At 44.8% G+C, this 13,587-nt stretch overlaps 1 protein-coding gene across 1 annotated transcript in view; it reads left to right on the forward strand.

Moving 5' to 3' along the window:
• The window catches only part of MTUS2 (microtubule associated scaffold protein 2), a 247,387-nt gene that overhangs the window by 228,988 nt on the left and 4,812 nt on the right, over positions 1–13,587 (forward strand). Inside the window, exons 10-13 of the mRNA XM_067562739.1 lie at positions 6,433–6,506; positions 9,238–9,336; positions 11,063–11,182; positions 12,744–12,841. Of these exons, the coding sequence (XP_067418840.1) occupies positions 6,433–6,506; positions 9,238–9,336; positions 11,063–11,182; positions 12,744–12,841 (391 nt within the window). The remainder of the gene's footprint in view (positions 1–6,432; positions 6,507–9,237; positions 9,337–11,062; positions 11,183–12,743; positions 12,842–13,587) is intronic.

Consider the following 13,587-nt stretch of genomic DNA (forward strand, 5'->3'; position numbering starts at 1 on the left):
TGAGCCATCCTAGTCCTAGAGTTGGGAGTACTATGAGATTCTGCAGGCTTGAAGCTTCTTAATTCACATCAGATGATAAAATTGCAATTGGCTGGTAACCCTGGCCCTCTAACTTTGGAGTGAATTCTGACTATGCCGTTGGACTGTGGTGAGGTGATAAAGGGAGGAAACAATATTCCACAATAAAACCATATAAACCTTCATCAGCTGTCTTTGCTGCCAAGGCAGAAAAACACCTCAGTACTTGCAGAATGCTAAAATTATGGGTTGACTAGAAAGGGAGGAACTCAGGCCTCCTTCTTCAAGTGACGGTCCCTATATGTATTTCAGTTTGGGCGGGGGAACATGCGTGCCATGCGCCGGAGCTGGAAGGTTTTCGTAGCAGTGTCCATTGACCCACATACGTGTCATACATTTCCTCTTGCTCCCAGCTCTGGTTATAACAGGCTGTGTGGATTGAAGTCTCTCCAGTTCCCTCTGACCATCGCATGGCTGGAGCCAGAACCCCTGTTCCTCTGTGATCTTAGAGTTTACGCCGGTGGCGGACTGACAAGAGGGGACTATGGCCCCCAGATGCTGGCCTGGGGAGGTGCCAGCTGGGCCCTTCAGACAAGAGACATGCAGGGATGGGGGGGCGCAGGAGGCTCTGAGGGGTGGCTGGACAGAGCCCAGGGGCAGGCAATGGGGCGGGGAGCTGTGGATGACCAAGAGGAGGAACTTCCCCCGCTCGCTACCCCCTGGCCAGGGGGTGAGGCTGCCCCACCCGATAGGGGGAGCTGGCGTCGGATCTGATTGGGCTGCAGGGCTGGAGCGGGAGAGGTGGGCGCTGCGCTGCAGGTAAGTGCGAGGGGGCGGCAGCAGAGCCCAGCCAGAGCTGAGGGAACCACTGTCACGAGCACCAGAAAGTCCTTGGGGTGCAGGAGGAGGAAAGCGGCATGTCTCCCGCAGTTACAGATCCTCCCTCTCGAGGGCAGCTAGGGGGTGGTGCCGTCTGGTGGGAGCCAGGGACCCCTCCTGCCTTGCATAGGGGCGCGTGAGGCCTGGTGGGGAGCGCAACTGCAAGCATTGGTCCCTGGGCACCAGAGACCCATGGTACACCACTGATTTACACTCAGGGAGCCTTTCTTGTACTTGTATAGTTCTTCTTTGTTCCTTTTTAGTGCAGTTTACATAGCTGTGATAGATAGTGACTTAGTGATAGTTTTCCTCACTCAGGGTCTGACACCCCTCCTCCCGGGGACTATGCCCTGGAATTCAGGGTTCAAGAACTGTATTTTCTGCCCTAGCTCGTTCTTTGTGAATGACGAGCACCAACGCTGTCTCTGCTGCCTTGGGGAAGCCCATATCGCTGCTCGCTGTGCCATCTGTAAGGCTTTCCCACTGCGGACCTGGGAAGCGCGACAGCTTCGCCGCAGGAAGCACCTCATGGAGGAGGCCATGAGGCCATGCGCACATTTGGATCCGGGGCCATTGGAACTAACAGTGCAGTGTCCATCACCAGTGGTGAGCGCGCCTCCCAGCACTTCCCGCGCCTCGGATCTGGCGGTCCTAGACAAGCCCAGACATAAGAGTATTTCCTACTCTCATGGGCTTAGAAGCATCGTTGAGGGCTGCTCTAAACGCAGCGTTTCCTCCCCAAGCAGTGTCAGGAAGGGTGAGATATTACATGCTGACACTGCTGCACCAGTGCTCAAGCTTCTCCGCCTTGATGATTACCTGTTCTGTTCGTTCCCTCTGGAGCACCTGGCACTGGCTACTGTGGGAAGACAGGATACTGGGCTAGATGGACCATTGGTCTGACCCAGTATGGACATTCTTATGTTCTTGTTCTTAAGAACCAGCAGCACTCTTGGTGGCGCCAGTACCTGCCCAATCTGCATCTTCTTCTGGATCACCTTGGCTACGCCGTGTACCCCTACCTCAATGACTGGCTCCTTGTAGCGCTCTCCCAACAGGAGCTCACCTCTGCCACTTTTCCACTTTTCTCCACTTTTCATGCTCTCCTGGCCTATCTAGGCATCTGCATCAAGGAGGGGAAGTCAGTGCTCGTACTTACGCAGACGGTCAGCACATGGCTTGACTCAATTGCGGCTCAGGCCTTCATTCCATCAGACCGCTTTGCAATGCTGACAGCCCTAGTGACAAACCCACCTCAATCAGGGTATGTCTACACTGACGTCGGCATAGTCGCTGCTGTCAGATCGACTTATCTGGACCGACTGAGCGGTCAGTGAAGACCCGCTCAGTCGATCCAGAAGTCGACGCAGTTAAACCACCCCCACAAGTGGCGTAGCAGTGCAGTGCAGAGAAGACGCCGTGCAGAAGGGAAGCGCAGCAGTCGACAGGAGTTATGCAAACTACTCTGCATAGTTTCCATAACTCCTGTCAACTGCCGCTGAATCACCTGGTAAGTGTAGACCAGGGCTCAGTCTGTTCACCTCCCTGTCTTCTGTTGCAAACCTTGGGCCTCCAATGCGGACAGGATCCTTCGCTCCCTCGACGTCTGCTGTGCACTAGCCTTCTATCTCCAGATGACCCGCGCCTTCGGACATCACCGAAGCTCTTCGTAGCAATTGCCGACGGGTCCATATGCCAAGTGCTCTCCTGCCAGTGGATCTCAAAATGGGTCTCCAGGTGCCTCCGGACATGCTGTGTGCTCTCCAGCATACAGCCACCGGATACAGTTACAGGCAGCGTTCTCTATGCAAGCACAAGCTACCACGTTAGCATATCTAGCAGATGTCTCGTGGCAAGACATCTGTTGAGCAGCAATGTGGCACTCCATTCACGCCTTCACCTCCCACTATGCCCTCACCCAAGGGGCGGCTGCGGATGCTGCCATGGGCTGCACTGTACGTCTTGCATCCTTGCACCCACCTCCATGCTGATTACTGCTCGCTGCTCGCCCACGATTGGAATACAGATAGGGACCTTGAAGAAGAAGAGATTACTTACCTTTAGCAGGAGGTTCTTCGAGTTGTGTGGTCCCTATTTGTATTCCAATACCTGTCCTCCATCCCCTCTGTTGCGGACTAGCATACTCAGTGGTGAGAGGGTCATTGGAGAGGCATCGACTCACATGGCCTATTATAACCTTGGCTGGGAGCATGAGGATACACACGACACACATGCGGGTCAACAGGCACTGCTACGAAAACCTTCCGGCTCCAGTGCGTGGCACGCATACGCTCCCCCTCCCCACAATCGGAATATAAATAGAGACCACACATCTCAAAGAACCTCCAGTTACAGGTAAGTTAACCTCCTCTTTTCATTCCTTAGTACAACCTGACATCCATGCCAGAACACAAGAGGACTCCAGCCACTATTAATGGAAGCTTCATTGTTGTACACATTTAAAATTAGACTGATAAACCCATGGTAGATAAATACAAGGTAGGGAATAATTCTGCACTTTAGAGTCAATGCTGCAATGGGGCAGAGGTAATTTGAGGTTTGATTTTGCCAGGTAAGTTAATGGATATTGCTATGGAAGAAAGTTTTGCAGAACGGCTGTTCCAGAAACACCTCCACTGTTCTGAGCAGCCACTACCCCTATCAAAATGCATGACATTACACACACATTGTCACTGCAGAGAGGCTCTCAGCAGGCACCTTGTATCCAGCCCAGCACAGTCACTATTTCCTCCCCTTCATTTTCTAAAGCTGCATGCCAGCTTTTCTATTCCAACAAGGGTTTTGATGAGAATAATCTCATGAGCCTAAATGTTACCAACCAGTTGTAGGGGTTTTTATATTGATTGATGTAGTGTATAATAGATCCATACTGTATGTGCAAATGATTTTGACCTCTGGATAATGAAAGGACAATTGTTTTAAGGCAGCATGGTTACAGCCTTACTATACACGTCGGTGGTAATGTCAAGCCAGAACCTGCAAGGTGACATGTGCCCTCCATTCCCTGTGGGGTTAGTGAGAATTGAAATACTCAGAACTGTGCACAGTCAGGTCCTTCATGAAATGAAATGTTAGCTTTAGCTAATAGTCTCAGTCAGGATGTGAAGGATGGTGAGCATTAACCATGGAGACAAAAGGGAGGAAAGGGCTGCTTTGGAGAGCACAGCTGTGGCATGATTTAAACCAAAGACCCGGGTGCTAATGGTGTGGTACATAAGCCCACCAATGAGTAAATTTAAACCCATGCAAAAGGAGCTTAAAGAAGGAATGAGTTAGTGTTTACAGTGCATTTCAGACATAAATACTGCGTGGAGGAATCCTTCACCCAGATTGGAAGGAACTGTCATGCTGTGATCAGCAAACTGAGAACAGCTTTGGACCTAACCCCACCAGGTGCTGGGTGCTCAGCTTCCTGTAACTTCACTTGATGGCCCTCTGCACATCTCAGGGTTGCACAGTACAAGAAGTCTGCGTTGTGCCAAATAAGATTGAAATGCATGACTCCCTTTGAAGTCTGTGAGATCTGCATACATGCAATTGAGAGCTGAATTCTGTCTGTGCTGCTGATATTCCCAGGTAATGGAAATCTAGGACTCAGGGTAAAAATTTCAAAAATGTCACAGTGTCTTAGAAGCCTATGTCCCATTGTCAAAAGTGACATAGACATGTAGGGCCTGGCCTATACTGCCACACTGGGTCAACGGGAGATATGCAAGCTATATACTGTAGAATGCGTATCTCCCATTGACTTACTTATGCTCCCTTACCACGTCATCTTCACTGTGCTGCGCCAGCGGGAAACGCCCTCCGGTCAACGCAACGTTACTCTTTTCTGGGGGATGGAGTTACTACATCAAACGGAAAGCACTTCTGGGATCAATTGAGCATGTCTCCACTAGCCACTTAATCGATCCCACTGCATCGATCCATGAAGCCCAATGCAGCAGAATCAGTTTAGACATACTCTATGAAACCTAAGCTGTACTGAAAGTCAATGGGAATTAGGCTTCTGAGAACCGTATTTTAAAGATTATGTAGGTGTTGCTCCGCTCAGCGCTGCAATACCTATGTGACTTAGGAACCTAAGTCTCATTTTCAAAATTGACTAAGGCAATTAGGAATTTAAGTCCCATTGACTTTCACTTTTGAAAATGAGGTTTAAGCTCCATAGTCAATTAGGCCTTGCAGCGCTGAGTGGAGCAATACCTAAATGCCTTTTAAAATCTGGGCCCAAGTCACTTTTGAAAATAGGATATGTGCTTCTTAGTCACTTAGACCCTCAATCCTTTGCCTTGTTGTTGCGTGTCCTTGTGATCTGATCAAACAGTCAGAACGCAGACCCTTCAGAATAAAACACATCAATTTTCTGGTGTGGATTGGCATTCAGTGGGTACCTTCATAAATCAGTCACTCGCTCGCATTCTCTTACACACACACACACAGATGCCTAATATTTAAATAATCGTACTAGATTTTTCCTTTACATTCCTGAATTAACGAACGTTGCGTAGATTTGTACTCTGTCCCTTAGAAACATAGTTCAGAACCATCTACTCTCTATGTTAGCTGAACTCTGCAGCCTGTTTAGTCATTCTATAAGCAGAAGATGGTTTGGTATCTTTTGAAAGCAAAACTGTTCCCTGATTGAGGGCATTTTTAACCATTCAGCTACTTTCTTGTTCAGTGATAGAACTCCAGTGTTGCTAGCAAGGCATGAGCTGTCAGAATCTTTGTGCATTCTTCTTTTAGCGTGGGTTCCAAGTAATCTCTTGTGGATGAAAATGGCATTGCACCAGTTCAATTGTAACCTACTCCAAGCATCAGTGAACAGGGATGACTGTAGACAGCCAATTTTATTTATTGAATCACAGTTTGCTGCAGTTGGTTTAGTTATTAAACTTTAATCCACTTCTGATTATTAAATCATAGTTGGGACCAGGGTGACTTATTCCAGTAATTATAAAAATAATCATATAATACTTACATGGTACTTTACATCTTCAAAGTACAGCACGCTCATTAACGAATTAATTCTCCCAGTATTTGTGTGAAGAAGCTCAGGTAAAGATTCTTACACACATTTTTGCAGATGGGGACCTGGAGACGTACAAGAGATTTACAGCCCAAACTTAATGTTGTCCACTCATTTAGGGTGCCTCAATTTTTGATGCATGCCTGGAAATATTAAGGGCCTGATTTAGAGATACTGAGCTCCCGCCATTCCAATCAGATTCAGTGGGTGCTGTGTATTCTCAACACCTCTCATTATAAGGGCCAAATTGGGTTCTCAGAAATGGAGGCCCCCAAAATCAGTGGATGCTTTTGAAAATTTAGGTTTTTGTGATTTGCCCAGGTCCACGTGGTGAGTTATTGCCTGGCTGCTAGTCCCTGCTCAGTTCAGCTGTCTTCCTAATTAAGTTCAGCTCATGATATGGAAGATAAATGTCCTCTGTCCATGATTTATACTGTTTGTTAGACCCATTTAGCAATGTAATGTTTATGGATTTTCCCTAGAACTGATGTCCGCTCACGAACTGGAAAAGAAAGAATTGGAAGAGAGTTTTGAAAAACTGCGGCTGTCACTCCAGGTTAATACTTTCATTATGTCCAAACCCCAGCAATGTCACAGACCTGTTAGCACTATAGTGAAATGGAATTCTCTCAGCCAGTCAGAGTGCACGGGTGCTACAGAGTTACTGACCCTTAACTGCACAGTGTTTTCTCACTAATGCAGTTCCCTGCACACTGATTGGTTCTGGATGCCTGATTTGCAAAATTACCAGGCAGCTAGTTCTCAATAACAATAATATGTGAATCCCTGCACTCTGATTAGCTAATTCCCATTATTAACCAATCAGAGTTTAAGGATTTGAATAATTACTGCATGATGATTTCTAAATAACTGTCCAGCAATTATGCATATTGTGTCTGTGATGATTAGCTAACCCCTCTGCTCTGCTTGTCTCTGTGCTTTTCAAACTGTATGCTATCTACAAAGGTGCCTCCTCAGCTAGTCTCCCTCCAGCTGAACCAGCAAAACGTGCAAGAAAGAGAAGAGGAGAAAAACCCAAAAGCAAAGAAATTGTATCTAGGGAAAGAGATTTTAAGAAGTTTTAAAAAAACTCTTTTGATTCATTTGCCTTTTTGAGGGCCCATCTTGCTCCCACCGAAGTGAATGGGAGCAGAATCCAGTTCTCCCTATCCTTCCCAGCAGGACTCTGGTCCTCACAGTAGCTTTTATATACCAATTTGTAAAATAGTTTTCTTAAGCAAATATCCCCTTTTCGTTCCGCAACTTTAATCTGTCACTTGCATTGTTCTGTCTCTGTTTGACTTACTCAATTTCTCCCCATAATGACCAGCTTAAAATCAGATCAGTTTAAAATGGTTATGGTGAAATTCTGCTGTTCGGGTTCTCTAGCCTGCGATCGAAATCCACCAGGGGAAAGTGTGTTTCTGTGACGCATTTTAAATTTGGAGCTCTTGTATGAAAAAGTAAAGCATGTTAAATGGTGTTAGCGCTGCTTGTTTATCTAGTCAAAGACTAATTTTGCTTTTCAAAAAATAAGTAACTTGTACAATTCAACACAGCTATTGCAGCAACATTGACTGTGCAGCTATGAAATTTAAAGTTACATCAATGGTTCTATTATTCGGTGCAATATACCGTATTTCCCCATGTAGAAGACACTCCCATGTATAAGACGCACCTTAATTTTGGGGCCTGAAATTTGAAAATAAATGTATTACGGTACATCACCGGTAAGTACCACTGTATAAGACGCACCCAGTTTTTAGACCCCAAATTTTTCGAAAAAAGGTGCGTCTTATACATGGGGAAATATGGTACTACATTAATGAAATATTATGGTTGAGATTTTACACGATTTTTGCAGATGCTGTACATAAAGTAGTAATATTAAAATCTTGAACTATTAATGTGATCAGAAAAGCGATTGTATTAAAATGGCATATTGTTGCTCAAATCATTGGTCCCCTGTTGTGTGTCTTGTTAACTTAAGAAAACAAGATTTTCCCTGCTGTTGTGCAAAGGTGTCCACAGGCCATAAACAGAAACTCTGTGATCATCATGAGGAACAGCTATATAACTACTAAATAATGCACCTGCATCAGAACTGAACCTCCCAAGGCAATCAGTGATTCACTTCACTGAGTTTAGTATTTAAAATCCTTTATTCCATAAAGCAATTAAAGAGACTAGTTATAGTAGTAGAATCAATAACACCTACATGTTTCAGTCTGAAGCCTTCACCAGGGTCAAAAGTACATTGATTGTCTCTTGAATCGCATCACTGATCTAGGTGAGTTGTTTTATAACCTGTAGTATTGTTTTAGTGCTGCAGAGTCAATACTGTGAAGAAAGAGTGAGCTGGATTCTGTTCTGCCTCATACGTCATCATCAAAACAGTTACATATGTTCTGATTGCAGATTCTTTGTCACTGATCATGCAAGAGGCAAAAAAACACATCTTAATTTTTAGATCCCAAGTTAAATTTTCTAGCAAGGCAAAGGGAGAAGAGTTGCAAGCAGATCCTTTGTTACTTGGCTCCACAAGCCGTAATATCCCATCCCATCCTTTTCCCCATGTAGATGGCAGAGATTCTAGATGCTGCAAAAGCTAATGGATAGTGGCTAGGCAACTACTCTGAACCAAGGTGCTGGATTGAGAGGGAATTATTTTCCCTTAATCCGTTTTAGGCCTCCCAGCAAAACGCATTTATTTGGGCTTTAGCATTTGGTCTGTAGAGTGGTGTGAACCACCCCCTTTCATCTTAATGGAATGTTAACTCTGAAACATAATGATAACCATTCAAAGTCAACAATGTTAATTTTTTCACTGCTTATCGTTTTAGCAGAAGCATCTCCTGCTGTGAAGCTTGGAACTATGGGCAGAACTTGAGTACTGTACTCCCTGTTCTGATCCCTGAGAAGCAGTAACCTTATACAAGTTATCTCTTTCATGAGTATCACATAAACATGCATGTCCTCCAAAGCAAGTATATTGGGTCTCACACAGCCAAAGGAGCTGGGATTTCTTAGCTTGATACAGTTTTAGAAGCTGCTATTTGTGGTCAACTTAAGCTAAGATATGATTTATCTCAGGTTCCCCAGGTGAAATCCTGGTTCTGTTAGATACCAAGTTATCAAAATCTCCACTGTGAGTTTGAGTGATTTAATGAAAAATGCCCCCTTAAAGTAGCTTCTAAGTCCTTCCCATGTACTTTAGGCAGTGGAAACTGATCTGTATAAAAGTACCACCAAAGACTAATGGTTTTTTTACTCACCATTATTTGCAGGACCAAGTAGATACCCTCACCTTCCAGAGCCATTCTCTAAGGGACAAGGCAAAGCGATTTGAAGAGGCTCTAAAGAAAAACACTGAAGATCAACTAGAGGTAGCTGACAACGTTAATATGCATTTTAAAAACAGCAAGAACATGCTTGTAAACATGGCCTACATTTGGACTAGTAGGTTATTAGCAAAGGAAATCTTAGCTCAGATGTGGCTAGAAATGAGTCCAAACCAAAGACCTGGATCCTGAGCTTTGTAGTGGGGTTTGGAATCCAGAGCATGGCTGGATACAAAAATCTTCCTCTCGCTCTTATTATTGGGTTATTATCCATTAATTTGGGTTTTGCTTCAGTCACTCTATTTCTCACTTGCCTCCTGCTTCTTTAGTTCAGTTTCCTGGGCTTTTTCTGTCTCCCTCCATTACTTTTTGAGTGCCCTCTAATCCTCTTTTTCTTCTCCCCTCTGTAGTGTTTCTCCTTCTTCACTCTTCTCATCTTTTCATATTAATGTGCCTTTACCCCTCGCCCTGTGGAGATTCTTTGCTGTGCTTCCTTCATTTTTCCTGTAGTGGACTGTCTGGCACTAGGATTATCACAGGAGAAGTTTATTCCATCAATATCCCAATACAACAAAGCGATAGAATCCCTAAACCTGATGGTCAAACGGAAAACCATGAAGGCCATTCTCAAACTTTGTGTTCCACATACCATTTGAGAATGCAGAACTCCCACCTTTCTAGTGCATTGAGACTCTCTGTGGGCTAGACTGAGGTCAGCACCTGCTTCTTTCTAGCAGAGCAGCACAAAATGACTGGTGTATACCGATGAACCTTTCTCAAAGAGGAAAGTGTGTGTAAATAGCAAAATTCTGATCTGAGTTACACTGCTGTAAATCCAGAGCATTGACAACAGCTTCAGTGGAGTTAGCAGGCCCCCCCACATGGGGGAGAGGGTACACTTCACCACGGCCCAGAGGCCCTGGGGGGCCCGGCTCAGGCTGCAACCCCCATTACCAAGAGGAAAAAAATGTTCATGGCTCATGAGATTGTATGTATGGGATGAGGGATTGTGGTATGTGTGTGGGAGGAGGCCCATGTTATAGGTTTGTACTGGGCCTGAAAAAATTATGCTTGGGCCCTGGGTGTTAGTTGTACCATTGTGAAGCCAAAGTAACTGAAATCATTGGTGTTACTCTTGGTTTTATTCAGTGTGATTGAAAAAAAAATGTTGGCCAATATTGCTTTGGTAAATTGAACCCTAGCCCCCTAACTTCAGAGGTATCTCAGCTGGAAAGGGGAGTATCTTCTCGTCCTAATTCGCTGTCTTTCTCCTCACCAGGAGTTTAATTTATGAATAGGTTCACCTGTTTTGCCGCATACATCACAGACAAAGTGATCCACTATTGTTCTCACCTACCAACACCTAGCCCCAGTCTCCAAACCTTGTTTCTGTTTCTGAATGACTTCTTTCACGTCTGTGCTTGTCTCCATAAAGAGCAAAGCTCTGCACAGATGTAAACAATTCTATAGAGTAGGATGCCTAGCAGTGGGAAGGGTTGTGGTTGCTGAACAACATTTGGGCATATTTCACCTACTACAAGTAGCTCACCCACCTTGTCTCTCTTATGGGTATACAGCTAAAATGATTGAATGGTGATAGTGGATACAAAAAATTCAAAAGAACCAAAGTGATTTAGGAGCCTACATCCCATTGACTTTCATGGGAATGAGGCTTCTAAATCACTTGGGTGCTTGTGAAAATTTTACCAGTGGCTGAATATGTGATTATGGTTGGAAGATGTAGAATTCACAATCATCCTTCTTTTCCTAGGTTGCACTAGCTCCATATCAGCACTTAGAAGAAGATATGAATAGCCTGAAACAGGTTTTGGAAATGAAGAATCAGCTAATTCATCAACAGGAAAAGAGGATCATGGAACTAGAAAAGCTGGTCAGTTATCATTTTCCCCTCCCAGTGCAGGGAGATGGGAAGATATGAGCTATATTGGAGTGGAGGAGCTATAAGAGGAGGCTGGGCCTGAGTAAACACAATGAAGGGGTCACAGAGGGCTAAATACTGGTTTCTGCCCCCTGCCCTTTACTGTGAAGTGTTCCAGCTTCTCATTCTGAAAGGGAGAGAGGGAGGAGACACTCCTTTTTATCCACTTCCCCGCCAGCCTCCTTCATCTCCTTGACATCCCCCAAAACCTCTCCATGACTCTCCGCTCTGGTCTCTCTGGTTTTCACTTTGAAATCTGCTCAGCCTGCAGTGGGAGGTTAGGTAGGAAAAGACACAGCAGAGAAGAGGGTGCTGTGATATCTGCAGCCCTGTAACTAAGTATGGAGCACCAGCTGCTTTGTCTCGTCCCTCCAAAGCCAGGAATAGGAGCAGCCCACAAGGCAGGAGCAAGGTGAGTGGAAGAAAGAGAGGACACTTGTGCCCTGCTGCTCCTTAATTCAGTAATCTGTGATAAATCTTGCCTCAGTAATGGGAATTAGTGAGGTGCAACAAGAAATCTCAAGAGGGTCACGCTGGAAGTACTTTGACTTATAGCTCCCCACCCTAAAGATAACACAGCCCCGTAGCCCTCTCTATTCGCTCTTTGTTTGTTTTTTGGTCTCCCCAGGGATGAACTTTCCACTTTACCAAAGTTACTTTTTCACTGTAAAGTGGATCAATTTTGTGAGACTTGACCTGTGTGAACTACGATAGGCTTCTAGCCTGGTGACAGGATAAGCCATTACCCCAGTAAGGCAGCCAGACTGGCTGCATAAGCACAGCACTTAGCAAGCTTTGCTTCTATTTATGGGGAAGTTTGAGAACCGCCTTGATTATTTTGCTGAACAATCCAACTGCTTGTGTAAAAGGAGACGGAGTGAAATATCTCTGCGCAGCTGAGACTGCTTAGCAACTTTTTTTCCTAACGTGCCGCTTCCTTAAGCTAGAGCAGAATGTGGAAACAGTTGATGCAATGGTCATTCTGTTTGTGCTATTTCTTAACCACCATGTCAGACAGTAGGATTCTACTTCCACTATGGATAAGATTTATGTACCCCTGTTACTGTGGTTCTCATGGTGGAGGTGTTATCCCAGCAGATGTCAGGGAATCATGACTCCCTTTGGGAGTGAGATCGCAGATACATGGTAGGGAGCTTCCGTGGGGAGAGCAGAATGGGACCAGCATGAATAAAAAGGGTACCAATGTGGGAAAGGTTGAGAATCACCACCTTGTTGACTCAGAACTTTATACCTAATTCACCACTGCCTCACTTCAGTGCCAAGCCGATGTGACCCCACTGATTTCACTGGAGTGACATGCTGGTCAGTCAGGCCCAGAGTATTTACAACCTAATCTCACACCTGCAGCCAGAATAATCTACTTTCCTCTGACAATGATTATTACCTGTTACTGTAAGGAAAAATAAAACTTCTTCCTAAGGATTAAAATCCAAATTCCCCTGCATCAAGTGCTGCTACTGCTGCAAATTCAACAAGCCCTCTCTTGTTGCAGGCTGAAAAAAACATAATATTGGAAGAAAAAATTCAGGTGCTGCAACAGCAGAATGAAGACTTCAGAGTCAGGATTGATCAAAATACCGTTGTGACAAGGTTTGTACAGATACTTGTAAACCACCTCAGTCTTACAGGAAACAGTATAATTATAACTATACATGGCTAGCAGCCACTTCAAAAGCAGTAAAACTAAGTCTATTCCATCTAATTCCATCTGCTTATTTTAGCAAAAAGGAGGGTGGCTACATATCCATATTAAATTAAGCTACTGGCCTCACTATTGAGACCAAAGCTCCCAGTTGCCTCAGAGTCCAAAGTCAATGCCACATCATTAGTCAACAGCTGCTGGACATGGGAGAGTGAGCAGTTTGACAAGTAATAGCCTAACTGTGCTGGTAGCATGACTGTAGTTAAGGCTGCTTTATCATTTGAGTTTTGATGATGATGATGATGATGTATTTGTTTTGTGGTAGAACCTAGAAGCACCCGTCCTTGAGCAGGACCCCGCTGTGCTAGGTACCGGATAAACAGAGAACAAAAAAGACAATCTCTGTCCCAAAGTGCTTACAGTCTAAGGATAAGACAAGAGACAACAGATGGATACAGACAGATGGGGGAGTGCAAGGAAACAGCGAGCCCATATCGATAGGCTGTGGACTGAGCACACCAACAGTCTAACCACAGTCAAGTTTTTTGTAGGCATTATGATAAAACAAATGATGTCACGTCTCCACCGTTTCCAGTCTGACCAGGGTAACACTCAAGGTCAATTAGATACAATTATTTTCTACAAATATTTGCAGAAAGGATGCTGCTAAGTTAAAAGAGTGTTTTTCCTTAGT

Source organism: Emydura macquarii, unplaced genomic scaffold (genome assembly GCF_026122565.2).
Source record: "Emydura macquarii macquarii isolate MOO-44397 ecotype Brisbane River unplaced genomic scaffold, CSIRO-AGI_Emac_v2 contig_2473, whole genome shotgun sequence".
Lineage (NCBI taxonomy): Eukaryota > Metazoa > Chordata > Testudines > Chelidae > Emydura > Emydura macquarii.